The sequence below is a fragment of the Amblyomma mixtum genome, chromosome 6 (assembly GCF_055824585.1).
Source record: "Amblyomma mixtum isolate Tamu chromosome 6, ASM5582458v1, whole genome shotgun sequence".
In the NCBI taxonomy this organism is placed as follows: Eukaryota; Metazoa; Arthropoda; class Arachnida; order Ixodida; family Ixodidae; genus Amblyomma; species Amblyomma mixtum.
The window spans coordinates 76,082,273-76,110,001 of record NC_143017.1 but is presented as its reverse complement, the minus strand read 5'-3'; the positions used below and the strand labels follow the sequence as shown (position 1 = coordinate 76,110,001).

General features: G+C 49.2%; 1 protein-coding gene across 8 annotated transcripts in view; it reads left to right on the top strand.

Annotated features, from left to right (window-relative positions):
- da (transcription factor daughterless) overlaps positions 1–27,729 on the top strand; it is a 146,132-nt gene that overhangs the window by 105,731 nt on the left and 12,672 nt on the right. For 3 of the 8 annotated variants that reach the window (XM_089548208.1, XM_089548205.1, XM_089548212.1), the window contains 10 exons: positions 13,218–13,305; positions 14,971–15,113; positions 16,576–16,959; positions 19,003–19,084; positions 20,098–20,177; positions 21,179–21,241; positions 24,091–24,291; positions 24,814–24,898; positions 27,136–27,295; positions 27,421–27,483. In XM_089548208.1, the coding sequence (XP_089404334.1) occupies positions 13,218–13,305; positions 14,971–15,113; positions 16,576–16,959; positions 19,003–19,084; positions 20,098–20,177; positions 21,179–21,241; positions 24,091–24,291; positions 24,814–24,898; positions 27,136–27,295; positions 27,421–27,483 (1,349 nt within the window). The remainder of the gene's footprint in view (positions 1–13,217; positions 13,306–14,970; positions 15,114–16,575; positions 16,960–19,002; positions 19,085–20,097; positions 20,178–21,178; positions 21,242–24,090; positions 24,292–24,813; positions 24,899–27,135; positions 27,296–27,420; positions 27,484–27,729) is intronic. The other 5 variants (XM_089548209.1, XM_089548207.1, XM_089548206.1 and 2 more) reach the window with 4 other exon arrangements.

Sequence of the window (27,729 nt, the reverse complement as noted above, 5' to 3'; positions counted from 1 at the left end):
CTGGCCTGTTTCTTAACAACGGCCTTTTAAAGGGAACTTTGACGAAGCTGCAAAGGGCATCTGAATTGGGAGCGCGTTTACGCCTGGCTCATTGACAGCGTGAGTCGCCTCGTTGTAGTCGCTTCCCTATCCCTAGTTGGGGTGGTCCCGCTTCAGGAGGGGGTCCCGCTTAATAGAACATTCCTTGAGCCTTGTGCTTGTTAATTTTTTCTGATTTTTTTTTCGCATTTCAAGGCAGTGTCTGGGCTGAGAAGGGCGTACTCGTATATCGCCTTCTCCCCGGTTGATCGTTCGTCCTCCAGTTAAAGAGGCTAAAGGTGGCCAGCTGGAGATGATTTTTCTGTGCCTTGGTAAATTGGTTTTTGAGGAAAGGAAATGGCGCAGTATCTGTCTCACGTATATCGGCGGACATCTGAAACGCGCCGTAAGGGAAGTGAGGAAGGTAGGAGCGAAAGAAGAGAAGAAGAGGTGCCGTAGAGGAGGGCTCCGGAACAATTTCGACCACCTGGGGATCTGTAACGTGCACTGACATCGCACAGCACACGGGCGCCTCTTGCGTTTCGCCTCCATCGAAACGCGGCCGCCGCGGTCGAGTTCGAATCCGGGTACTCCGGCTCAGTACTTCCTTCAGTGTTTCCTGTAATAGGCGTCGCAGTCAGCGCCCCAGATTAGGCGCCGGCTGCGCGGCCCTGTCTTCGGTGGAATCCTGCCTCTCTTCCCACGCTGGTCCGTGTAGCTGTGGTGGTAGCCGCCGCCACTACGCTTGCGAAGTGCGCCTGTGTGTCCCTCCGCGTGTGTCACCGCGTCTTTATCGGCGCGTCATCGTCGGGGCGGCTGGCTTTTAGCGGCGCGGACGGCGCGTCAGAAACCGGCGGGCCCGAAGCGCGCGCCAAGGAATTCGCCACCGCGTGGGCCGCGCCGCGACACTGTGCCAAGGGACCCGTCGCGTCGATCGTGCTACGCGCGACCCGTTTGGCACTCTCTCTCCGGGGCGCTGAATGGGCGACGTGCGTAACGGAAGCAATTAGGTGCGTCGGCGGGTTGTCTAGGCGCCGTAGTACACGCACGTGCAGCTTTCGGGACACGTCGAGATCGTTCTGAGGGCGCTGTCAAGGTGAAGGCGGTTTGGGCAGTGGTTTGCAGCGTCCCTCTCTCTCTCCTCCCGCTCGCGCCGTTTTCGTTGAGTAGGCTTTTCGGTCATATGGCTTCCGGCTGTTCAGTCCAGGGCCGCGGGATTAAAATCACGCCTCGCCCGTGTTTCGATGGAGCCGAAACACAAACTTTACGTTGGGTTCTGTGCAATGCGAGTGCGTTTTAAAGAACTCCAAATGGTCGAAACCATGCGGGCCTCTATGGTTTCTCTCTCAGCTCGTGTGGTGCAGCTCCGGGACCTGACATCGCGATGTGGGGTTCACGCCATATCGTTCCATACCGTACCATACCGTACCATACCGTACCATACCATACCATACCATACCATACCATACCATACCATACCATACCATACCATACCATATCTGCTTTAGTTACAGCACCCTTGCTGTTCGCTTATAACAAAATAGGGCTAATGGGACTTAGTAGGTTAAAAACCTTCTCCACCTTCATAGCTCGGCTCGCTGTGGTCTTTGCTGTGTACTGCCGTAACTCTGAAGCTCCTGTTCGTGGATTAGTGGCCACTTGTGATATCTCATGGCCACTTGTGATATCTCATCTCGTAAGCAGCCGCCGCGGTGGCTCAATGGGTTATAGTGTTCGGCTGCTTACCCCAAAGACGTGAGTTAGATCCCGGCCGCGGCGGTCGCATTTCGATGGCGTCGAAATTCTTAGAGACCCGCGTACTGATCGATTTCAATACACGTTAAAGAACCCCAGGTGGTCGAAATTGTCCGGCGCCCTCCACTAACGCCGTCACTCATAGCCCGAGTCGCTTTGGGACGTTAAACCCAGCATATCATTTCGTAAGCGAGAGCGATTTCAGCAGTGGTCGGGGAATCTAGTGTCGCCCCTCGCGGTACATCTTCCGCCGGGTCTTGTACTTTTTCAAACAGTTCGTACTGCGGAGAGATTCGCCTTTCCTTCCCCCCGTCCTGGTGCTTCCAAGTCGCCGACCGTTGCCATCTCCTCCGATTCCGTGGACTTCCGCGGCGGATTTATAAGAACCCGCGTAGCGCCGCTCACCCTGCTTTCAGCGTCGTCTTTTCGTTTCCTCTGGCCTGCCTCAAAAGCCATTATTTGTGCATCGAAGATGCACGAAGGAGGAGGAGTAAGCGCATCGAAGCGCCAAGAAACCGCGTGAAACGGCGGCGCGCATTTCCTTCTCTTCTAGTCCATTTCCTCCCGAACAATCTCACCTCTTCTCTTTACTTTTCGGTGTGTTCCTCGCGCACGCCACACTCGCCCTTTTGCCATTTCGCGTCGAGCATTCTATTATCCGCGCTTTCTCGGAGGTGTTTTACAACATGGACGCAACTCGAGCGTGCTCTGGAGACACCTCTCACCCCCCCCCCCTCCCCCTCTTTCCCTGGGATTTTTTTTTCTTCTTTGCCATGTTGAAGGCATCCGCACTTGAAGAAGCGGTTTCGTATTCATTTTGTATTGCTCTTCGCAAAAATATATGAAAGAAAAAAATCCACTCCGGTCTCGCCTGCCTGGCGACCCCCCCTCCCCGACGATGCTACTATACCCCTCTGACCTTCCCGTCCTCTCGAGGGATGCAGAGGAGTGCGAACTCCCCACCCCGTGAGTATCGGAACCTTGCGAGTTTCACTCGTGAAACCGGTAGCGAATCTTTCTCCCGTTGTCCGCGGTGGTTTGCCGCTTTGTGGCGCCTGAAAAAGAGGCACCGCCGCTCGCCGAGATGAACTTACCCGAGTTCGTTCATTCCGTACGATTTCCCTCGTGTCACCGGACGCGACGACCCCCGCATAAGCAGTGCTCGAGTCACGTCGGATTCGTTTTCCCGGGTCCCGTTTTTCTTCTGATCTTTAATTTTTCTTTTTTTTTTTTTTGTACTCATGGTCTCGAAACGCCGCGGCGTACCTACCTGGAGTCGGCCGTTTCGGAACTGGGTTCGATGACACGCGAACTGCCCTTTTCTGGGCGTTTCCTTGTTACCGGGCGGGAGGGTGAAGGCAGAGTGGCCACTACAACTCTGGAGATGAATAAAAGAAAGGATAAAAATATATGACTTCGCGCATCGGGGACCATTTTTTTTCTTTCGCGTTTGGTGTTGGACAGTCGTTGCGACGAACATACGCACTCCGCTCGAGCACTGACGTACAGCTGACGTTTGTTCCAATCTACTCAGAACATTCGGTTGTGGTAAGCTTGTGTTGAAGAATATAAACTCACTGGATGTTAAGCACAGTGTGTAGCGCGAGATTCAGCGACGTCTGCTTACGGTGATGAATATATTGATGCTTATTTCTTATTTTTCTCCTCAGGCAGAGTTCGCACGACGTCATTCTTTTGGACCCCTCAGTATACTGCGTACGTTAATGGCGCTAATCGAATTTAAGGGCACAGGGTAAGCCCTATACTTCCCATGCATTTTAGGGCATGTTGAGGTACATGTTTCTCGCCAACTAATAGGTGTACCCTGGTAATATATATATCATTTTGTTCCAAATTTTGCGCTCTTTTTACTGAACTAGAATAATTAAAATGTGTTGAACATTTTATTTTTAATGAAATTTCTAACTGTAGTACATAAATTTCGGCTTTCTTTTCACATTTGAAAATTCATAACGGAAAAACTACTGAGTGAAATTGCTTAATTCTAGTTCAGTAGTTGCCAACACTTATGTAGATGGTTGCAAAAGAAAATCAGCTATCTGTCTTGAAAGACATTGGAAATAATGGTACCTTTGTAAGAAAAAACACTGTTTCGAGATAATTGAGCCTAAAGTGAAAAAAGATGTGAAAAACAATTTTTTATTCGAACAAACACATTCATAGCCATTGGTTTAATAGCCCCCTACTTCGTAATCACTGTCGCAGTCAATGTTTAGCGTTTGGGCTTGTAATTTTGCTTGCCGGGCCTCTTTTGTCAGCTGTCGTGTTGCTCAGTCCGCAAAGTACATACGCTTGTGGTCAGCTTCCCTCAGCCACTCGATGGTTCTGCGCCCTGGGTTCAATCCACACGCCTTCAGAACGTTCGCCCATGCGATGCTACCATCATTAAATGAAATAACAGCGTCCAGTGCTTTGAAGCCTAACAAACACGTGCTTTGTCAGAATTTTGGTGAGCTCAACACTTCCACCGCACTGTCTACACACACAACTGTGTGTAATTGCGGCACAAATGCCATCCATGTTCATTAAGGCATATTCGCTGCTGCTCTGTAGCACATCCTCTTCCTGGAAGCACAGAGAAAATCTTGAAAGCTTCGATGTCGAGGAGCTGGCGCGTTTGGCGTTCGGCGTCTCATTAGGGCGTGGACATCCTTTTGATTTTGCACGATGAGTGTAACGATTGCCGTGAAATTCGCGCCTGCCGAAGGCGTTCTTTGCTCTAGGCATCTCCTCTTGTCAACAACAACCAACACCGGCACAAAGTACAATACTCATCGGCAGGGAAAGCACTCGTACGCAGCTGCATGAAAGTTGCAGAAACGTGGAAAAAACGTGCGCAGCGTCTCAGGATTATCTTGGCTAAAAAAGAGAGCTGAACAATTGTTGGCAAACAATTTTTTATATGTAGCTGATTTCAGACAAGCTTTCAAATCAGGTGGTGGACTTTTTGGTTGAAAAAATTGGCGATAAACGCGGAGGATATCCGGAAAGGGGCCGTGGCCGCTGACTACTTGGTTTCGGAAAAAGCGTTTTTTAGCCCGAAATATGGCTTTCTGAGGAAAGTGCGATCATGGAACATGTGTAGAAAGAATGGAACTTCTCAAATTTCAAAAGAACAAAAAAACTATTTTTTTTCTAATTTTCCCTTACCCTGTGCCCTTAACAGGCATTCATGTAGGCCTTGCGGTGTGCAGTATCGACGCTGTAGCTCCAAAACTCATATGCGTGTGCCACAGGTACTACATGTCCTTATGTAAACGCTTCCTTACATAAGCTGTATTGCTCCAGGCGGCCGCTGAAGGGAATTGTTGTGTCAGCGGTCGTTCGGCCCTCATTCTCCCTTTCTCTTTTTTTTATTTTTTTTCCCCTCGCTTCCAGCTTTTGACACTTTATTTTTATGTCCCTCGTGTCAGACGTGATCTATCGATCTGCGTATCCTCATAGGTTCGAGCTGTCGCCGGGTTTGTATATAGCCCCCGAACTAATCGCCGAAGGTGGAACGTCTATTTAATGGCCATGTATATGAAATAGCCGAGCGGACCAAGGCAGCGGATCTACTTCGCGTCGCATTTTTTTTTCTTTCTGGATATTTTGTAAAGCCATTCCCCCTCATCCCTTCCCGCCGGCCTCTTTCAAATGGCGAAACAATCTGCTGTCCGAGCGCCGCTCTTCGGAGGGCAACGCGGAAAGCATTGCCGATAAATTCAATTTGGGCGTCGAGATGGACGGTGCGGGCAGCGCATGAATCGCGAGAGGGCGAGCTGGCCTTCTCTCTCTGTTCTGTCTTTCGGGGACCGGATGCAGTCGAGAGTAGGAAGCTTGCTACGTTTTTGGTACGTATTTGCTTGGACCTTGACGATCGTAACGTCACTACAAGCTGAGTGAAACTTCAGGGCAAGCACTGCCGACTTGTGACGTTTTCAGAAAGAGGACGGCTGATTTTGCGGTACTTTTGAACGAGCGGTCGCTCCAAAATAGGGAGTTTTAGAATTGGGGACCCTGACGATTAGGGAAAGGGGGGGGGGGGCAGCGGTGCACCAGTGCTCGTGCGCAGGACAACAATGCGAGGGGCGGTATTATTAACACTGCGCATACTCACTGGCGCGCCCCCCTATCCGAGAGAGTACCCTTATTCTATCTACAAAGTCTCTAATAAGTCTCCTAGTCGGTGGAGCGAAGCCGGGGTAAAAGTCTCGTCGGAGACAGAGGCTCAAAGCGAGGCACGAAAGGAACACTCGGGCACAGTCGAAGGACGGCGCTGGTCGCAAAAAGAGCTCGCCGTGAAAGAGAAAAAAGTGTAAGGAAGCAAGCGAGCCGAGCGAAGATGAAAGGTTGGTGGAACGGCGGCGTTGAGTCGGCGGCGGCTTGAGCGCGCGCACAAAAGAGAGGCGTCCGCCGTTTGTGAGGGAAGCAAAAAAAGAAGAAAGAAATTGTCAAAGGCGGCGAAAAAAGCGCGCTTGCTCGGTTGGGATTGGGATCGAATCAAGCGGAAGCGGGGGAGGGAGGAAGCCCCCTGCGGTCATTGGTGCGCCACCGGTTCCTTTGCGCTGTGCGTACTCTCTCTCCTCCGCCTGTCTGAAAATGCGTGCAGCGTGCCTTTTTGTTGCTGCTCGCGCGCATTCGTGAAACGCTGCTTCATGAACCTCTTTAGCTCCTCAGGAAGGCCCTACCGTAACTCACGTGGCGTTGTGGTCTGGTTAGCCGGCTGACGGGACCGAGGAATCGCGAACTGCTGTTACGTACTCGCTTGCAGAAGCGTTGTGGCCTCCGATTAGCACGTGGCGCTAGCTCACCTTCTCGCTTGCTGCAACGGTGCTGCACGGTATTCGGGCGAGGCGCGGTTTTGTTTTAGCGCCGAAAACGCCAGCGGCGGCCTTCTTTTGGCGCGCTCTCTCTTTTCGCGCCGGTGGAGATGCCTTTTCTTCGCTTCTGTGTGTTGTGCGTGGGCGCGTTAGTTTATGGTGATGACCGGAGCTCGGCCCGTTTTCGCGCCCGTTTTCTCTGGAGCCTGCCACCCTTCGCAGTTCTTCTCGATGTTGGTCGCGGCGTATTTTGCACCTAAGCGTGCGAGTCACTTTCTCTCTCGTGAGGCTCTCGTTTTGGAAGCGACTGATTTTTCTCGGGGCGGCTTAAAGGTCAGCCTTTTCCCTCACATCTGCCTTCCATCGCTGTTCCTAGGCTGCCTGCTTTCTTCGTTCGGCATATGTGTGAAGTGTTATGTAGCGCGTGGCATGTTTCCCGTTGCGGATTTTACTCAGCCCACTTGGCTTTCATCGTGGCGTTATTATTGTCGTCTGCTGTGTTGTGTCTTGTAGATAACCATGTAGCTGGTCTTGTGATGTTCGGTTCGTGTCCTGTTTGTTACACGGATATTTATTGCCAGTGACTGGTGTACGCGACAATATTAGTGACCGTGTGGTCGATGCAGGGGCTTCGTTTCGGGTTCTCGACAGTGTTCTTGTCTGTCCCCACTCCGCGGTCAACGCCTCTCTCTCTCTACCCCCCCCCCCTCTCCTCTTTTACTTTATGGACGTTGATTACGCCTTTAGATTACGGGCGCGTAAAGAACAGGACCTAAGCGTGGGTTGTCTGTCCACTTGCACGACCGGCTGTCGAGCAACCGCACCGCGAAGCCCCATGCTCTGACTTGGCTTCGTGGCCTGGCCTCGGCAGAGTCTCCGAATCCGCGGAGTACGCTTCCGGACATTCCGATTCTTTTAACGGGGTGGGCGCTTGAAACCTTGGACGCCAGCGTTGAACGGTGCTTCTTTTTTCTCGCCTTCTATTCCTCTCGCGCTTGCATTCTCTTTTTTACCATCCTCTTCGGCCCGTTTTGTTCGCGTCGATGAGATGGGCGAGGAGGTGCGCTCTCGTTCCCAGCGGCGGCTTCTTCTTGAGGGTCCCCGAGGAGCTCCGTTGCGCCGAGTCGGGCCAGGGGTGCGTGCGCGCGTCTAGCTTTCTCGCGCGCCCAGGGAAGGCCGCTTCGATCGGACGCGTGCGGGTGGATCCCGCCGTCCCTGAAGCCGCGGCCGAGAAGCTTCTTCTTTTGGCGCGGCCCTCTCGCAGCGCGAAGGGGAAGAAGCCAAGTCGGCGAGGGAGGAGATGGGAGCAAAAAGGTGCCCGCGCACTTTGCGCCCCCCGCGCTGAATTGGAAATCGAATCCGTTCTTCGCGCCGCCTCCCGGTCGAGGGGATCCCGGGCCCGGCGCATAACAAGCCGCCGAGCGCCTCCTCTTTTGCCGCTTGGCGTGTCCCGACTGTGTGTTTCGGGATGCGCGCGCTTTGCCTCTCTTTTATCTACAGGGAGGCAGCGAGCTTGCTGGCTCGTAGAGAGTACGAGGCCTTTTTTTGTTTTGTATTTTTTTTTTTGCTTTCTGTTGCGCGTGACTTGTGTTTTGCGGCACTGTGTGGTCGCAGCCGACGAGGGATTTCTCCTTTTCACGAGGTTAGCCCGTGTTAGCGCCTGTTGGCCGGTTTGAATGCTATGCAGCCAGGCTAGTAGGACCGGATACTCCGTCCTCGGTGGCTCGTGCAGCGCCTTGCTATTCATACTTAGTCCATCAGACTGGCGAGATACGACGCTCATATGTCGCTTACGCACTTGTACGTGCACGTTTTGTGGCCCATGTGAAAGTAAGAGATTCAGCCGTTCGCTTGGCGGCACGCCCTGCGTCGTGGTTTCACCGCGTTGCCACGTGGATGCCTTGCGTTACGCCCTGATGCTTGTGTATAGATTGACGCGCTGAAAGAATTTATTTTCGCAGGGAATGTGGCGCAAAACGTGGGATGAGCGCAGTGCAGGATATCTCGGGAACAGCATTTGGCGACGACTGTAGCCCCATACTAACAGAGTGCAGTGGCAAGAAAAAAAGAAGCGCTCGTTTCCGTTCCTTATTCTGGTATAGAAGTGCGGCGTCCTCATCCTAAGGGGTCGTTTGCTGCGTCTCGGCAGCAGCTCGCTCTTTTCCCCGTGCCATTTCATCGCCGTCGACTCGAGAAGATGGCGGTTCGTGTGTATGTGTGTGCGCGCGCGCGCCCTCAATGAATCGCGCTGCGCGTCGCCTGTGTGTGTCGCTTTCCGGCCCTACGCGGGGCGCTGCGACTACAAAGGCCCCGCTCTGTTCCGTGTCGTCGTCTACGATTCCGGCGGCGGCGGCCGAGGAGAGAGCGGCGCTCATCATCGCCGTGTCGTTTCGTTCGGAAGAGTCGTCACGTCGCTCGTTGTCGTCGTCGTACCCGCTTGCTCACTCGCTCGCCCCGAGCGCCGCCGCGCTCTGGCTGCCTCGATTGCGTCGGGCTTTTCCGCTCTATTGTGTTCTTTTTTTATTATTATTCTCGAGCGGCGCTCAGACCCTGCGCCGCGGCGGCCATTGTTGGGATTTTGCTTGCTATACTCTTCTCCTTTTTTTTTTTTTAATGTTCCCGCTCTTTCTCGGTGCAGCAGCAGTCGTAGTGTTTCGGTTCTGCTTCGTTGCTCCCCGCGCAGGATTTGTCGCTCTCTCCTCCTCGCGAGCTGGTGCAAGCCTCTTAGTTTCTGCTTTTTTTTTTTTTTTTTAGTCAGCTCGGTCGACTTCCCTACCCCGTCTCCCCACCGCCGTTAAAAGAGACGTAGAGCAAAGGCTTCGGAGCGCACCAATCTCTCTCTCTCTCTATGGCTCGTCTCTCTCTGCTTCATCGCCACTTCCCAGTCGTTTCTTTCTTTTATTTTCTGTCGCTCTCTACAGACTAGCGACTCTCGTCTCTCGGGGCTCTTGCAACGTTGCGCGACGATTTTGGCGCCAACACGACGGGCGTTATGTGTGTGACAGCGATTTTCTCGATGTCGTCGCAGTTTGCCCATTCACCTTCAACCGCTTTCCGGATTTTTTAAAAACTTATTATTAAGAAAGAAATCGCGAGTCTTGGCTTGGGTTTTTCGGAACGGGCATTGTTTGCGCACAAGCGAGGTCTGGTTAGTTTCCCCCTCGGTAAGAATGTCCTCAGCTGCCACCAGACTGGTACCCTATACGCATTAATCAGAAATGAGTAAAAAAGGGAGTAAAGTGGGACCTCACTTTTACTCCCATGTAGGCATATTTGTGTTCAGAGCGTTCGCTGTTTTCCGTGTAATGTCCGCACCGCGGTTTCGAAGGTTTTAAAGTGAGAACTACGCCCTCAGAAATTTATGTTGGAGGCTTGCAGTTGCTCGATAAATTTGTAGTGTCTTCTGTAGACAGTGTACTCTCCGTGAGCAAGAAGGGAATGAACTTTTTGTGCCAAGTCCGAGTCGTTAAGGCTGTTTCAGACGGTGCGACGCGCGCGATAAAATACGGCCCAGTCGCATTGTCGTTGCGACGCCAATTGCAGCCGCTTTTCATAGGCGAGAAATGCTTTGGCGAATATAAATGTCAAACACCTTATTATGCGCATATTTTATAATCGTGATAATTCTATTCAGCTGTCATGCATTTTGTATGTTCGCTAAAAAAAAATTAGGATTTCTTTTTTGTGTTCGTTAATAGATACGCAACTACGAGCAACCAGCCTCCCTTGAAATCCTATTGGTTGACGGCTGGGCCGTTCGAAACGATCGCACTGAGGGTGCGGCAGTGCGAACAACTCGTTGAAAGTATGTCGCTAACTGTCGCAAAGGGTTTGCGACGACACCGACGAGCCGTTCTGTCGCAAAATGTCGGAAATCGCACAGCGCTGCGGCTACAATCGCATCATACGAAACAGCCTTTAGAAAGAGGGCTTGCGGAGGTACGACAGAAACGGATGCGTCTGCGGTTCGCTTTTGCAGAGCGTTGAGTGAAGCCTATCTAAAATCTAAACCAGCTGAGACATTTAATAGTTGTCGCTCAAAGATGCCGTCGTCAGTAAGATGGACAGAAAATAAACGAACTGACTGGGATATTTGCAATGCACTGTAAACACGAATATGGCTATATGGGATTAAAAGGGAGTGCGCTAAAGGACATTATCCCCTTTTTACTCGTATCTCTTTGGAGTGTGTGGTCGGCAGGCGTCGTACTTTCCGCTGCCTCGAATAATGGGGAAGATGCTGTGACCTGGACTATCTTGCGGCGAAGACGAAATAGAAAGGAAAACGTTTCGCGAAGAGTTTCTTAGATGTGCCGTCATTTCGTGGGAGCGTAGCATTAAGCGCGCACATGCCCCTTTTCGTTTTGTACGAGACCGCAGTTTTTCGGGTGATTCGTGGCAGTCCAACCTTTTCTTTTTGCCGAGTGACGTGTCGTTTGAACAAGAGCGCACTGCCTCAATTTATTTCTCTACCCCTCGCTGTCGTTTTTCCGACGGGGAACTACGTTTACTACAGTCTTGATTTGGGCGTGTTGGTTCGTGCTGCTTGTTTTTATTACGAAACTATGTGCATAATCATGTTGTCAGGCGCGAACGTTGGTCCCAGTTTGGCGATATTGGAGATTTCGAGGCGCCTGCTGATTTGGTATAGGGACGATTGCGCGGCCACTGAATTCGTAGCGCTCGGAAGATAGCTACTGGAGTCGGGATGTTCCGGACCTCCGGCCCCTACCCCCGCGGTTGGGGGCAGATCCGGCCATCTTTTTGATCCACCGTCGGGGGCAGAGGCGTGATTTAGCTAGGGAGGAGAGAGAGGGCAATGTTGTGCTTGCGCCGGGTGTCTTGCTCGCCTGTTCTGCCGCTGCTGCACCCGTGCGGGTGTTTGGGAGCCGCGCGCGCGTTGGGGAGCGGCGCGAGCGAAGAAAGGGTGCGCGGTAGGGGCATTATAAAGGGCGTCCACTGTCGCTGCGTCCCGCGTAGGTGCGCGTCGCCTGGCTGAACTTGCGCGAGCGCCCCGTGTTTATTATACACAACGGGGCGAGCCCACGGCGGCGGCCGGGGCCGTGCTTACGGCGCTCTCGGCACCGTCGGTCGTTCGCGTGTATATTTTCCCAGGCGCTTTGCCCCGGAGCGTCGCGTCTTTGCCGCCGAGGAACTTGGCGCTGCTCCTGCCAGTTTTGGCGGTTTTGTGCGCGTGCTGGCGAGCCTGTTTGTAGTTGCTGGGAGGGAGGGGGCCAGCGAATAGCGGCTTTTTTTCTTTGCTGTGTCGCCGAGGAAGTAGTTCCGTTCTGCATATATACCCAGACAACACCATACATCCTGAGGACGTCCTCAAATGTTCCAAACGTCCTCAAGGCTTCTAAAACATCCTCAATATGTCCTCATAATGTCCTAAGTTGGATTGTCATGGAAACGTCCTCAGAACGATGTCCTCAGGTCATACAAGTGGGTTCGTGGTCCTCAAAATGTCATTTCGAGGACATATTTGAGAACACGCATGAAAATCACCAGTAAAATAATGCATTTAATTTGCATTCTAATGTATAGCTCTATGCTGTCTTAGTTTTCAGATGCATTTCTGCGCGGCGCTAGTCTTGAGTCTGAACATCAATATATAGGTATTGATGCTGCCATTGAGCTTTAGCTTTGCGTGTGCTCTGTTCTCCGTTTGAGTTTGTACACGTGTGTAATGCACTTGAAATTATGTTTCGGAAAAGTTGAGATTCCATTGACGAGCCTGCATCTTTCATACTCAACCCCGTCTTCTTCGCCTCACTTGAATCTGTAAACTGCCACTTCCAGCCTGGTTGCCACTTGTCAGTACTGTGTGAAATGTTGAGTGCATGTGCATCACCCAGTGGGGAGTGGCAGTATGTTTATGTGTGAATCTAAAACGCCCAATTGTGTCTGCAAATACCGAAGGGCAGAACTCTTTCTTCATGAGTCTCAAGAGTGGTTCTAGGTTATATGAACACGGGTTGGACTTCTTTGGTTTTAACAGAACAAGACCAGTATTTTTGACATGCCCTGCCACAGATAGTTTGGTATTGAGCAGGGGTAACATGCAGTCAAAGGAAAAATGAACATTGTACGGAAACCAGGGGCACGATGAGGCGGCGCTACCGTCGGATTAGTGCAGTTGATGTGCGTTTTGAGGCATTGCTCTGCTACCTCATGTGCCCCTGGTGACAGGAGGTTCCACATCGCCTGGTAGATAAGTGCCGTCTTTTTTGATGTCATCACGCGCTTAGAGCAGTTACTCGGTTAAGTAGGCTTCTGCATATGAACACACAAAATCATGCATTAGCGCCACAACAAAGTGTCATGCCTTAGCTACTGCGACATTCAGCAGCAGTTTCTCCGCTGCCGTTAACATGCAGGCCATGTGATGCCTTGCCCTCTTGCTCAAGCCAGCGCTTCACCTCAGTGGTAGCATGACAGCCCAGTTGTTAGAAGTAAACTTCCACTTGCTGTTTTGCCTCACGGCACCATCGTTCAACTTTGTTTACTGTTTTTTTAATGACAAGGTTGTAGTCATCTTTTAGATGTTTATATTGGCGGTTGTTGTGCATAGCTGTGATGTTTCTCACTGATGTGTTTTTTTTCCTTCTGTGCTTACAGCCTTACGGGTCAGAAGGATTTGACCAGGACTCCCCAAGGTACTCTTCCCCAAAGCCACCTGGTCTTTATGGGGAGCCTTATTTTATTGGTGAGAGACTCCTTCATATTTCCTTCTTAATTCGTGTTGGTTTCTCAGTTTGTCTGCAAGTATGTAATGGCTACAGAGGGTGAACAGCGTGAAGTACCATATTTATTCGAATCCAGGCCAGTAGTTTTTTTTAAGAGCACGGGATATGAAACTCTTAGGTCGGCTAAGATTCGAGGATTTTTGTCGTTGTATTAATAAAGTACGATGACAATGCATATAAATGTAAAAATGTAGTATGCAGGTGGCACCGTCACGAAACGCAGCAGAAGACGGCACTGTAGCAATTACTATCCGTAGCTGAAGCCGATAAAAGCACACCCGACCATTGGTTGACATTTTGACCTCGTTTCCTCTTCATGTCGTGGTGTGGGCACATAAGGTCAGCAATGACAAGGACGAGTGAGCGGAAGTAGGTTCATAGAAGTAAATCCCGTTTGCATGCTGTTCCTGCTGTCGTTCTCAATTGCATTTTCGGCCAGCTTATATTAGAGGAAAGTTTTTTTTTTTAAATTTGATCTTCAACTTTTTGGTGTTGGCTTAGAATCGAGGCTGGCCTAGATTCGAGTAAATACGGTACAGTGTGCTGTTGATAGCTTCATACTACTGCTTTGGAGTTCATTGTGCTGTATGTGCGGTCACAGGGAGTACATGTAAAACACTTATTGTGCTTAGTTAATAGCAGCTCACAATTTGATTTAATGGGCAGATTGGCTGTCGCACTCATTGCTTTGGTGACACATGTCGGTGAATAATGGCTGTGGTGTTTGGGCACTGAATTTGGTTCCACACTCTAGTTGTTGCCTAACCTCTAATTCCTGTGATGAATTAGAGGTAATTATCACAGGAATTCGAGGTTCAGTTCAGAGCAAGTAGAGGTTGTAGAGGAGACTGCAAGAAGTGAGGGAAGCACAGATATTGATGTAGATTACAATGGTAACCGTTGCTGAACACCAGTGGCTCGTTCGTGATTTGTCTGGTGATGTAAAGGACAGGTGCTGCCACAAGTACAACACGAACAGGCCTACTTTGCTATCTTTAGCAGCCGCAGCTATTTTACAGTTCAGCTGTTGATTCCACCACTGAGTGTCGATTCGATGGTGTGGCCATAACCGAAACCGATGATGTGGCCACCCCCCTGCATGTGCCTCACACTGCCTTTGTTGTTGTCGAGTGGGACGCACACTCACGTGTGATCATATGACCACCCCGGTACACAGCCCATATCTCATTCATCGTGCAACCGTAGTTGTCCTGTGGTTGGGGCACACAATCGTAAGACACCGCCAAACACTTTGAAACGCCTTTCAGGCACATGCCTGTGTAGGAGGTATGAGTAGTTAAAAGGTGCAGTAAAAGCCCGTACAGTGGGTGGGTGTCTGGAGAGTAGAACAAAACTTCTTGTACGATAATCTGTAATCGTAATGTAAGCACGCCACCCATGCTGAAGTGCAGCATCGATGCCACCATGATCCAGCTGTGGAAGCCACTTTAATGCTTGAGTTGGCACTAAAAAATACTTAAAACAGCCACAGAATTTTTTAATCTGATCACAGAAATTCCTCCCAATAGCTTCACTGTAACAACGCATTGCCGAGCATCGTAATCATGCCGAGAGTTCTTTGAAACGGCGTACTGATGGAGCATTGTGATTGGCCCTGTTTACAGATGGGGGCCATGGCGGAGGCGACCCTTGGTCCTCAAACCAAAGCCTGCAACCTTCTTCATACTCCTACCTGGGAAACCAGGCCTCACACCTGCCCTCTACGTCGTCTGCCTTCTCTTCCATGCACCTCCCTCCCGAATCAATGGTGAGTCGGCTGCTCTGCCTTCACAAGACTAAATTTTTCAAGGCTTTGTCACCTTGGAAGCCTCCCGTCCATCGGGAACATAATCTTCCTGGCTTTCTGGCGGTGCTCCAGAGTGGTGCGCTTGCCTTAAACAAGCATTTCCTTTTTGGGGGAATCTTCTTTAGTTTGTGTCATATTTGCATATGCAGAGCCAGCATAAATAATGGCCGCTGCTTTTCTATTTCAGACACCACTAAATGCTGAATAAGTGCATTACGTATTGCCCTTTTCTTCCTTCCAAGCGAGGCCCGATTACTCTGTTAATTGATTAATCAGTCTGGCAGTTACTAGATCGTCTTCTGGCCTCTGCCTACTAAATATGGGCAGTTTTTGTCATGTCAACAGCAGTCTTCTCGCAGGTTCATTACGCTCTTACTTTAGGCACATGATCATTCAACTTAATAGTTTGTACTTACTTCCAGCTGGTGCAGATTCTAAAAATTTGGTTGGCGTGCTGTGTTTTCCATGCACATATATACCTCTTGAGCACTTTGAGCCAGATCGGGCGTTTCGCCACCCTGCGAGCAGTTGTGTTCATATAGTGAGACCTTCTAGACCAAAAGGCAGCGAAACATAAAATATTGTGAAATGTTCCATTTGACGTTCAAGTTTGTAGAGTGCCTAAGGGGTGCAGAATGGAGCTCCGATCCTTGTAGTCATGGTGAGCTGTAGCTGTAGTCTAACAGTGCAAAAGAAGTGGGGCAGAGTGAAGGTACACAAGACAGCTGTTGACTCTTAAAGTGCAGACACAAGCTCGAGGTGTTCAAAAGAGAAGAGTTGTTTAAACCTCGGCCACCATACCAAGAAATCCGATATCATCTCTGGTTATTTTATGATCTATAACTTGTTTGTACAGTTTGTACAGTGGGTGAAGTATGGATTCATTTACTTGAGATAAACATTGCCTGCTGTCGAAGAAGCTGAATCGAATTTGAAGAAGTGAATGGATTTTACAGCATTATAAGAAATGCTCCAATAATATTTGTGAGGTCCGGAAAGTTTCTTGGCTCTAAATATGCGTATTGCATGACATGTTTACAGAATGAATGTTTAGTTTAGTTTATTGGGATTTAACATCCCAAACCGACTCAGGCTGTGAGGGATGCCGTAGTGGAGGGCTCCTGAAATTTTGACCACCTGGGGTTCTTTAACGTGCACTGACATCGCACAGTACACGGGCCTCTAGAATTTCGCCTCCACTGGAATTCGACCGCCGCGGCCGGGGTTGAACCCGCATCTTTCGGGTCAGCAGCCGAGCGCTGTAACCACTGAGCCACTGCGGTGGGTACAGAATGAATCCTAATCACCAGCTGTTTTTGTTTTTTTTTTTGTCTTCAGCTTAACATTGTGCAGCCACTCCTGTCCCCACCAAGTTCAGATCTGGTGCGGGGGAACGTGGACTGAGACAGTGGCTTTTGTGCAGGCATATGGTGCAGTGTCTCCAGGCCAGGAGCCCACAGGCCTGATGCCCACCAGCCTGCCTCCCATGTCGAGCTTCCGCGGGGCCGGTGCCTCCCCGCTCTACTCTTCGCAGCAGAACAACAACGGCAGCACCGCAGGCAGCACGGCAGCAGGCAGCACCAACAGTGGCACCGTGGCACCCGCGGCAGCACCAACGCCCGCAGCCGGCAGCGGAAGCACCACAGTAGGCAGCACCAACCAGGGATCCTCTCCTGGCCCCACGGCAGCGGACGCCCTGTCGTCTCGGACGACAGGCGGACCTGCCACGGCCACCGCCAACTCCTCCGCACACCCTCCGCCGTCCTCCTCGCAGACGGGGGACACCCTGGGCAAGGCACTCGCATCGGTCAGCCCCCCTTTTGTCTTCCAATCCATTGGGGGCTTTTTTGGGTCACTCAGTTATTTCAGTTTGTAAGGAAATGTTTGAGCTTGAAATACTTAGTGGCAAGTTTCTGTAGGTTCCAGTAAACTGAACTGAGCCGCCGTTCATTGTCGGCAGAATGTCGTAAACGAAGCACCCTTTCATTCGTCTGCTGGTCAGTGCGAGTATTTTTCGGGTGAGCTTCGCATTTTAGATAAAGATACAGTTGGACTTTCGCAAAGGATACTCGACAATAGACCATATTCACGCTATCAGTCAGGTGATAAAGAAATTCGCAGAATATAACCAACCCCTATGTATAGCCTTTAATAATTACGAGAAAACATTTGACTCAGTTGAAACCTCAGCAGTCATGTAGGCATTGCAGAATCAGGGCGTAAAAGAGTCATGTAAAAAAAAGCTGGAAGATATCTATAACGACTCCTTTGAATTAATGCTCAGGGATTTTGGTGGCAGGTGGCGAACAAAGCCCCACATGATGTGGTCGAGGTTGGCTTTGTCCAGGCAGAAATTACAAGCTCTGGAGGGATGGACAGCTGGGTGGATGAGGTGGCAGAGGGCGACAGCAGTTCACAATTGGTAGCAAGGTGCTAGAAGTGGTATGTGAATATGTCTACATAGGGCAGGTACTGACCGCTGATCCAGTACATGAGAGGGAAATAACTAGAAGAATAAGAAAGGGGTGGAGCGTATATGGCAGGTTCTTTCAGACCATGAATGGCAATTTACCAATATCCCTCAAGAGAAAAGTATACAACAGCTGTATCTTATCGGTACTCACCTATGCGGCAGAAACGTGGCGGCTAACAAAGAGGGTTCAGCTTAAGCTATGGACAACGCAGCGACCTATGGAAAGAAAATGATAGGTGTAACATTAAGAGACTGGAAGAAGGCAGATTGGGTTAAGGTTTAAGTGCTGGTTAATGACATCTTAGTTGAAATAGACAGAAAGAAATGGGTTTGGGCAGGGCCTGTAATTTGAAGTGTTACGGAGTGGATTCCAAAAGAAGGCAAGCATAGCAAAGGGCGCAGAAAGTTAGGCAGGCAGATGAGATTAAAGACCGTGCTAATTGGAGAGACATAGGAGAGGCCTTTGCCCTGCAGCGGGTGTAATCAGGCTGATTGTGATGATATCAAAATTGGCTTATTGCATGAGAAAGGGGTATGTGTGGTTCAGTAATACTTTCTGTTGAGCGAGTTGGTCCATTTTGGATCAAATTTTTTTTTTTTTTTGATAATAATTCTTTCATTCGAGCTTTTTTTTTATGTACCAACGAGATTTCATTGTATTCTGGCAACTTTAAGTTACTGTGAAGCTGCTCAAGCCCCCACTGTAGCGGCTAACCTTACTGCTCTGCCTAGCCGGCGACACACAGCAGTGGCAATGTTATAGTGTTGAACCAGGGTGTTAAAAATAAAGTTGAAATTCCTGGAGTACAGCTGCAGCGGCTTCGAATCCCAAGCTGTCAGCATGCTGAGAAACGTGACTGGGTATGGTGAAGTCCTCGCATGATGTCTTTTATAGCTGTGCCTCGCTGCAGTGCCTCACTACAGCTCCATTTCCGAGCGGACTTTTTTCTGCCACGAAGGTCAGGCTTGGCAACATTACATTTAATTACCATGAAAGAAATGTTGGCCAGTTGCAAGGAAAAATTAAGGTGTTTTTCAAATTCCTTCCATCAAAAATAACCCTCTGCATTGCACTCGCTCCTTTCATAAGGTGTACTGTTAGTATATCAACTCCGGGCGAAGTTAGAACACAGCACGGTGCTGCTGCTGGCCCTGGCTCAATCTTCAGTGTCAGTTTAAAATATAAATTCCTGCCCTAAACTGTGAGTTCTGCTCTAGTATTGTCATCACTTATTTTTATTCTCATTACCGCAGTAGACAGTCTACTCTTTAAGTGTGGGTTTTTCAAAGACTTTGTGTGCACATGTTCTCTCTCTGGACGTGTGCAGGACAGCATCTTACACGTCCAATGTCTTTTTTCTCTTTTCCGGCATTTAGCAGTTATATTCAGCCGACCACCCAGGGAGCAGTTTTTCATCGACGTCTTCCACACCTGTCAGTTCTCCTCCTCCTCTTTGTGGTCAGTATACCATTTCTGTGCTGAAGCCAGTCTCTGCTTGTTTGCTGCTGTGCTTTGTGGACATGTGGATGTTTGCTAGTAGCCGAACATAAGCATTATTTTCCAGAAGGAATTCTGATGCAAGATTTGGGAGAGGGGTGTCTACTCGTGGGAGCACGTTTAGGCACGCATGTGCGAAATCTATAGATGCTCACTCAAGTGCTCATACACTGTGATTGCTGAAAGCACATGCTGTGACCTTGGCAAGAGTGCTGTAGTTCAGGGTCTCTTTGTGACCTTGCTAGGCTTAAATCTCTGGCTGTGAAACATGGGCACAGGGTAAACGTGTGAATAATTTTGGACTAGGGCATGTTGTGCAAAACTACGTAATACGTTGTCAAGTTGCTGCATGCACAAATGTTTTGAGTGTATGCCAGCAGTGCTCAGAATTTATGCATGTTTAGCAAGTGGTAGACACAACTTTATTATGCTACTTTATTGTGCTACATATACTGAAGTTCCTGTACTGACAGAGCTGGAAACAGGATTCACTGGCTTCTCAGTAGCTCTGAGGCAAGTGAATGACATGTTAGTCTGAAGGAGTTCTTGCGTAGTTAATGTTGTTAACCTGAATAAGAGAAACGTGTTCATGCTTTTGCTTCCTTGACAAAGGTGAACGGGTCCCTGTTGTACGATGCCATCGGTTTGGTGGCTCAGGTTTGCCATTAGGCTTTCAGTTCGCACTGGTGTTGTCAATGAAACCAGTGCTTATTTCAATCCTGGCCGTGGCGGTCGCATTTCGATGGAGGCGAAATGCTAGGGGCCTCTGTAATGTGTGATGTCAGTGCACGTGAATCCGCAGCCCTCTACTACAGCATCCCTCATAGCCTGAGTCGCTTTGGGATGTTAAACACTGATAAACCAAACCGTATTTCTGGTGTTGCATGTAGGAAATGTTTTTGATGACCTGTTGTGCCATTGCAAGTGACCCGTGGGATTTTATTTTAACATCCTTCGCTTCTTTGTTGTTTCAGCGGTGTCTCAATGGTCAAGGAATAATGCACAGTCGGGCCAACCTCCGTCTGGTTTCCAGGAAGCCACAATGCACCAGCTGGTAAGACCATTGCAGCTGCTGTCATGAGTTGATCACTTCTGAATCTTCTACTTGAGTGACAGAAAACATGAAACTGTTCCGAGTTTGCCAATGTGTTATTTATTTCCCGCGTAGGCAAATAAACTCGGAGACAATTGTAGGCTATCAATAGGGATAGAATACCCTGCATGTCAGCTTGTTTGGCAGGTCTTTTCTTCATTGAGTTATTGGCTCCGCCTAATTGCACATACTGCTACCAAAACTATGCTGCGTAATATAGCTGAAAAAGAAAAAAAGGTGGGTAAACGCAACTGAGCTTGATAGTTCACAAGTGTGATTGCAGTGTCGAGAACCTTCTGTATCTCGCATTGCATGTCCTCTCGCAAACCGGCCACTGACCTTTGTTATTCATGCACATTTTGAGGTGACCTACAAGGGATAAGTTTCTGATCGCTCAGGAAATTGGAGGGGTGGGAGGAAAAACTGAAGTAAATGTGAACTACGTTCAGATCAGTGCGAAAAGACAGATTTGGGCTACGTATAAAACGACACCGAGCGGGCAGTGCCACAGGACGGAGCAGATGGCAGTTGATGAAAGACATCGCTCTGCAATGCAAAGTGCAAGAGCATGGCATGTTCAGCTGCGGCGATAGCGTAGTATGCTCGCGTAGGTGCCTTTGAAGATGATGTGTCCGCGCCACTTGGGGTTTGACTCCCAGTCGTGGATATTAATGCAATTTTTTTTTTCATGCCTCTTTTTTCTCTCTGGACTTACATCGGCAGTAGACGATTTTGCTAAGCTCTGAACCTTCGGATTAGTGCTTTTTTGAACAGAGGCATGGTTTGAGCACCTTCGGGCACACACGCTGTACAATCCTAGTTTTAGTATATTATTTGTACAAAATCACTATTAAGGAGTGCAACTGCGAGCAAACAAATGGCAAGTTCTATTTGTTTGTTGGGTAGAGTGCATGCCCCAACTCCTGCATGATCTGACTGCATTTCTATTGACCCCCTCATAGCACCATCCTGCACTGGGTGACGGTTGTGACGATGACTTTCATTTTCTCGAAGACTGTGTGGAGGTAACTAACCGCATGTCTGTCTACATCTGTTCTGTGCGTTTTTTTTTTTAATGTTGTTTTGTGCATCTTGCCTCCAGCCATGCATTGTTGTCATGTCACTTCTTCACACCACAAACGTAGACAGCTGCTCTGTCCTGTTTGCTGCTGCTTTTATGTCTGCTTTTCTAACTGTGCTTTCCTGGAATAGCTTGTGGCACCCCATCTCGTTACATTTGTCTTTGTGTTTAAAAGTACTTTTAGCTGGTTTTGAAGTGCACCAATTTGCTTGAGATAGTGTTGTCTTATTCCAGACGCTTTATATCTGTTGCACATATTGGTACTCATTACCCTTGATGTACAGTGAAATCATGTTAATTCGAGCTTGCTTAAAGGGGCCCAGAAACACAATCTTAGTTGACTGTTCTGCCTGTTGATCGCATACAGTGAGTTACAATGGTGCTATTAGCGTCGGTAATACCGCGTATATTCCATTTTTTAATATTTTGATGTCCTCCCAATAACAAATTCATGGCTCTGATGGTGTCGCCACACAGTGTCGGGTTTTTAGCAGCGGATATGACATCACCTGGCGCGAGCTTGATGATCGGACAAACAGTAAATATACTGCAAATTGTGTGAATAAATAGAGACACATTTTGTCACCTGTCTGCGTTTTATATTAGATCAACAAAAACAACTTGTTTGTCTTAGATAAAAGCCCTGTAAAGCAAGTAAAATAAAAATACACCACCAGGGGCTCTGGCATGGAAACGACGCTGCCAGTCTCAGCAAGAACGAGTTACAGGGAGCAGGCAACCATGGAGTGCAAACTTCCGCGACGTGCTCTGGCAGGCTGTTTTGATTGGTTGCGCCAGGTGCCGTCATTGGGAGAGCGAAATAGGAGTGGGAAGCCCAGCCAAAATCGAGTTGAGGGCAGCGCTTCGTTTGCTTGTATTTTGAAATTTCTTCATTGAATAACTCCCGTTCCTGTGCATCTATTCCTGTAATTCTTTTTAAGTCAGCATCTGTGTGACATAAAGAATCCACCTGAAGTATAGCCAGTATCCCCCCAAGCAGTGTTTCGCAGCCCCTTTAATTTAAACTGTCATTTATTTCGAACTGATGCTCTGGTGTCGTCAGCATTAAGTGTACAGTAGGATTTCAGTGGTACTGTAAGCTGGTAGGAATTTGTAAAATTCCCTGGTTGAAGTGCATCGTGTACGGTGCAAAGAATGCAGCTATTCCCAACACTTTTCTGCGCCACTAGAGACAATACGAATGTGGAAGTCATGGCAGGCAGCAGGAGCTTGAGGAGGAGGCCACAATAGTAGCAGTGCGGCAAGCACCAAATAGTGTGGCTGAGATGCATGGGCAGTAGGGGGAGGCTGGGGCAGCGTTAGGATGTTGGGTCCCATACGCAAAACTGCCTTGCCCACATGCTGTATTCGCCAGCCACTAGTACACACCTTCAAGCATCAAGTAGCAGAATCATTCTCGCTGTTGTGCGCGGCTCCAGCTCTGTGAGCATTGAGAATGTTTAGAGATAAATATGAGCCCATTATTACAACTTAGAGAATTCCCTCTAGCCGTAAGCAAATTTTCATGCTGAAAGTTTTTTGTGCTTGAACATGCAGGGTTTGTTCGTTTTCTGATGGCTTGAGTTTTGAGTGATGCGAATCTTTTTTTTTTCTCCTCCTGTGCTGTTTGTATAGAAATTTTATAGGTTTAAGAAAGGTTTAATTCAATCAAGTTTTTGCCGCCTGCGAGTTCAGATTACATAGTTTCTGATTGTGCGAGAAAATTTGAGATTTTTTACCCTGTGTACGTAAAGCGTAGGGTGAAATAAGGCAATATTGTTGCCATGTGGAACTGAATTAGCTATGTAGAAGTCATTACCTTAGGAAACTGTGTCAAGTACCACGTATGGCAAAGCTAACTAGGACGCTGCTGTGTTGTCTTTGTTAATACCAATACTGTACGTGCTGCCACTTGACTGGCATGAAAATTTTTCATGCCAGACCGGGGAAGTGAGTGTTTTCTCTTCCGTGGCTCAGGTTGGCCGCTTCTGCGTTGTCTAGAACTGTTGTCCTTGTGAGTTTTTCAGCCCAGGGAATAAGTCTCTTTGCTTTCATTCGTGTTTGTCCAGCTGAGCTGTCTTTGTCACTGGCTGCTGCATTATGGGCTCATTTCTGATATCAATGCACTTTCCTATGTTATGCTTGCAAAACTATGCAGGCACTTAGCCTGTGATGAATGGGTGAGCATTTAAACTGATCCGCCGAGGGAGGCTTCCTGAAAGGGAACACCAAGGACAAATCGAAGACGGCTTACGATGGTTGATTACAGTGCCCTATTGATAAAGATGTTACTTCCACAGCAAGTGGATCATTTGTAAGCTAGCGAATGCCAAAGTAACGTAATACAAGTCAACGCCATCCTAGGCTGTTTTCGCGAGCCATCTGCGGCAATGTCGGGTACTTTCTTTGTTTGCGAACCTCTGAGGTTACAAACGTTCTACCATCCACTTCCTGCCGGAGGGCATGGAGTCCCTAATGCTTTCAGTGTCTGCCATCAACGTCTTAAACCTGAACCAAGTAATGGGAAGAAGTACTCCCATTTTGAACCTCAAATTTCCCAGCAGTGATTGCATCTTTTGCTGCCAAAGGGTCGCCAGCTTATCCTTTTACGGATAAGCTGGCGTAAGCCAGCTTACGGATATGCCAGCTTAAGATTTACAGATGAGCCAGCTTAAGATTTTACAGAGAATGAAAACTGGATGGGGTTTGTCCTTGGTGTACCCTTATGGGCCAGAGAGTGGGGTTGACAGTGCACCGACTCCCCGCTGACGGTGTGCTTGGGCTGATGTGCAGCAGCCACGGGGCGGGCTAGAGGAGCGGCTGGACGACGCGCTTAGCATCCTGCGGACACATGCGGAGAGTGCCTCCCTGGGCCCCAACCTGGGGCCCGCGTTGGGGCTCACGCCCGGGGCCGCCCACTCCAACGGGCTGCTGGCTTCCTTAACGGCCGGCCACCCCTTCTCTCCAGGCATGCCTGCCCTAGATGCACACGGGGTGAGTGCCCGCTCCTGCTCCTCCTTCTCACAGTGTGTGCTGGAGCGATGAAAAGAAATGCAGACAGCGCGACGTCCACGCGCTCCACTGTTCGCATTTCTTTTTATTGTGACTGTACCTTATAGTTGTATCTTGCCAGGGCTCAACTGTTAGGCAGAAACTTGGAGACTAATGTAAAGGCTTGTTTGTAATAGTTGGTTGGGGAACAAAAGCTGGTGGTATCCTAGCTAGAATTGAAAAAGGAAATGAACATGGGCAGGGCATGTAATGCAGAGAACTGATAACAGATGGTTCCTCACAGTAATGGGAGTGGAATCCAGTAGAGAACAAATGTAGCAGAGAACAGCAGAGAGAGTGGTGGGCAGATAGGACCAAGAAGTTTGTGGTAATAGGGCGGCCGCAGCTGGCTTAGGACAGAGTCAATGGAAGATCAGTGCCAGAGGTTTTTTTGTCTCACGGTGGACATGGTATATTGCTTAAGAGATATCACGAGTTTGTGTCTGCTTGCTTGTGCTATTACAGGCTAGCCCACCTGCCCTCTCCGACAGTTCCATGCGGAGCAGGACATCGCTGGCAACATCAAACAGCCAAAACCCAGCACATTATGGTGGGTGCTTAGATCCAACTCGGTGCATCTCTGCATTGTTTATGGCCAATGGTCATTTTGGAAGGAAACCTTAGGAGAGGCCCTCGCTATCCGAGCGCATGACCAAAAGTGTTCCAGAGGTCGCTTGTTTTCACAAGGACTACGGGGAGTCTTTGGCCTATGGCGCAGCATCATCGTCTGCGTAATCGGTGGAACGCAAGATTGCTCTGTGTGCAAGTGCACTGACACATTGGCGAAATGGCGAGGAGAGCTCTCTCATCCGGCCTCAAAAAATGTAATGTAACAGCCTATCCTTGCTTCCACCATGGCTGCCACGAGGGCTGCCATCTTGGATATAAACAGAGTCAGTCAGGTGAACTAGCTTTGGTAGACTGGGATATTTGTTCCCCAGTGTTGGCACTTGAGTTAGTGACACTCTCTTTGTTGCCATCACGGTGTCCTACAAAGAAGAGTACACGAGCCAAGACACTCCGATCATGTTGATGCCGGGAACAGCGACCAGTTCAGACCATGCTGATCTTGGTGGGGGGAAGATGGGGGGATGAAGGGATGGGGGTGCAGTCGGAGGCACTCACTTTAAAGTGCGGTCTTTGCGACCGTTGGTGGCCTGTGAAACAGGCTGCGCTCTCACATCACATGGTGTGTGTAGAGCGGCACGTGCATTGCGGTGCATTTGGAGCATGATCCGCAGTCACATCACACAGTCTGGTATACAGTCGCCGACCGATTTTTCGGACTCGGCGGGACCCGAAAAATGGTCCGAATAATCGAACAGTCCGAAAAATCCGTGAACATAAAAAAAAAACAACTTTTCAGCGAAAAACCGGCTTTCAAAATCGCAAAAATCGCCGCTCCCCATGTTCCGCCTACAAGCGATAATATTATACTCTATCTGAGTCATAACCGTGCTTTCTTCATGTCGGCAGCCTATCTCATCACGATACCAGATAGTGGGGCGCAAATTTCCGGAGACCTTCACTACCACTACGGCGTCCCTCATAGATAGAGTTGCTTTGGGACGTTAAACCCCAATAAACCAAAACCAAGATAGTGCGGCGCAAAGGGCGCGCGATCGCATTGATAACGGTACAGCGGGACAGCTGCAGCGTCCGCCGCGGCTTGGACGACGCACCCCACGGTGCGTGAACTTAAAAAAAAAAACTTTTTTGCGTAAAACCGGCTTTCAAAATCGAGAAAATCGCCGCTTCCCATGTTCCGCCTACAAGCGATAATATTACACTCTATCTGAGTCATAGCCGTGCTTTCTTCATGCCCGCATCCTATCGCATCATGATACCAGATAGTGCGACGCGGCCGCGGTCATGCTGCGAATGAATGCACTCGCTGCACGAAGCAAGAACAGTCGCTTTGCATGGGGCAATAACGTTCGCGAAGACCGCGAGGTAACCCATGGGTAGCCCACGGGAAGACGCGAGCGGGAGCGAGCGCCTCCGACTGCAGTCCCACCCTCGCCCCCGTCTACCGCGTTTGCTGTCCCGTTGTACCGTTTTCAATGCAATCGAGCGCCCTTTTTAGGCCATCTCGATGGCAATGGAGAGCATCTCATATCTCGACGATAGAGAACAAATTGCCAAACATATCCAAGCCAGTCCGACTGCGCCCGCCGAGCCGATTCCGTTTAAATCCAAGATGGCGCCTTTCGCGGTGGCGGCAAACCGCGAACGGTTTGGTAGTGACAGCGATGCCCGCTCGCGTCTACATTAGGCCGAAATAACAAATTTTCGGTTGAAAAACGATCACTGCAATATTGTTGGCGTCTATTTTAGTCCGAAAATTCGAACATTTAGACTCCGCAAGGTCCGAAATATCGGTCGTGAAAATGTACACGTTCCTATGAGGTGCGTGACGGTTCCTCAGCGAAGTCCGAAATATCGCGCTAGTCCGAATTATTGGAGTCCGAAATATCGGTCGGCTACTGTATTGGTGATGTGAGGTGGTACGGATGTGATGAAAGCAGATGCTGGCTGAGATACAATTTAGTATTATTGCTTGCAAACAGAATGTGGAAAACAGCGACATTCGTAATTTTGGAGGCCGGTTTTTCGCAATAAAATTATTTATTTTTTTTTTTTTGGTATGTGGATTTTTCAGGCTGTTCGATTATTCGGTCCTTTTTATGGGTCCTGCCAAGTCCGAAAAATTGGATGGCAACTGTGTATACGTGTGTTGACAAACTCAAAAATGCCTTTTTTTTTTTCTGCCACTTGTGTGAGCAGTGGACAATAGCCCGGGCATCAAAGTGGAGAAGTGCAAAGAACCAGAGAAACTGGAGCACAGCAAGATCAGCCCCCCGAACTCCCCGGGTCCCCTGGGCGCCAGCCTGAACACCCCAACTGCCACGTCTTCCTCCGGGGGAAAGGCCAGCAAGCGGTCACGGTAAGACAGCGCCTTTTTAACACGGCATAGACATCGTGCCCTATAGTGTGCGGAGCATGATTGCCGTAGCTGCCTATGTCCGGTACAACTCTCTACACAACGCTTTTTCTTTTGTTGAATTGCAGGAGCCGCTGGCAAGTAGCATCCGGCAACAACAGCAACAGCGGCCAAGGTGATGCATTTACTGGGTAGGTGTCTCATGGTTGAAGGAGAACAGAACACGCTTTGTGGTTCCTCCAATAATCCCTTACCAGCACTTGTGGATAGTATTGAGTCACTGAAATGTGGCTGAATTGTATCTCTGAATTAGCGTCACCACACGGGTGTTTTGAACAAGCATCAACATAGCCACAAAGGCCCACAGAACGCAATTTTTACCAAGTTCAAGAATCGGATGCTATTGTCTTTTGTGTAATCTTAACAGCATCAACTAG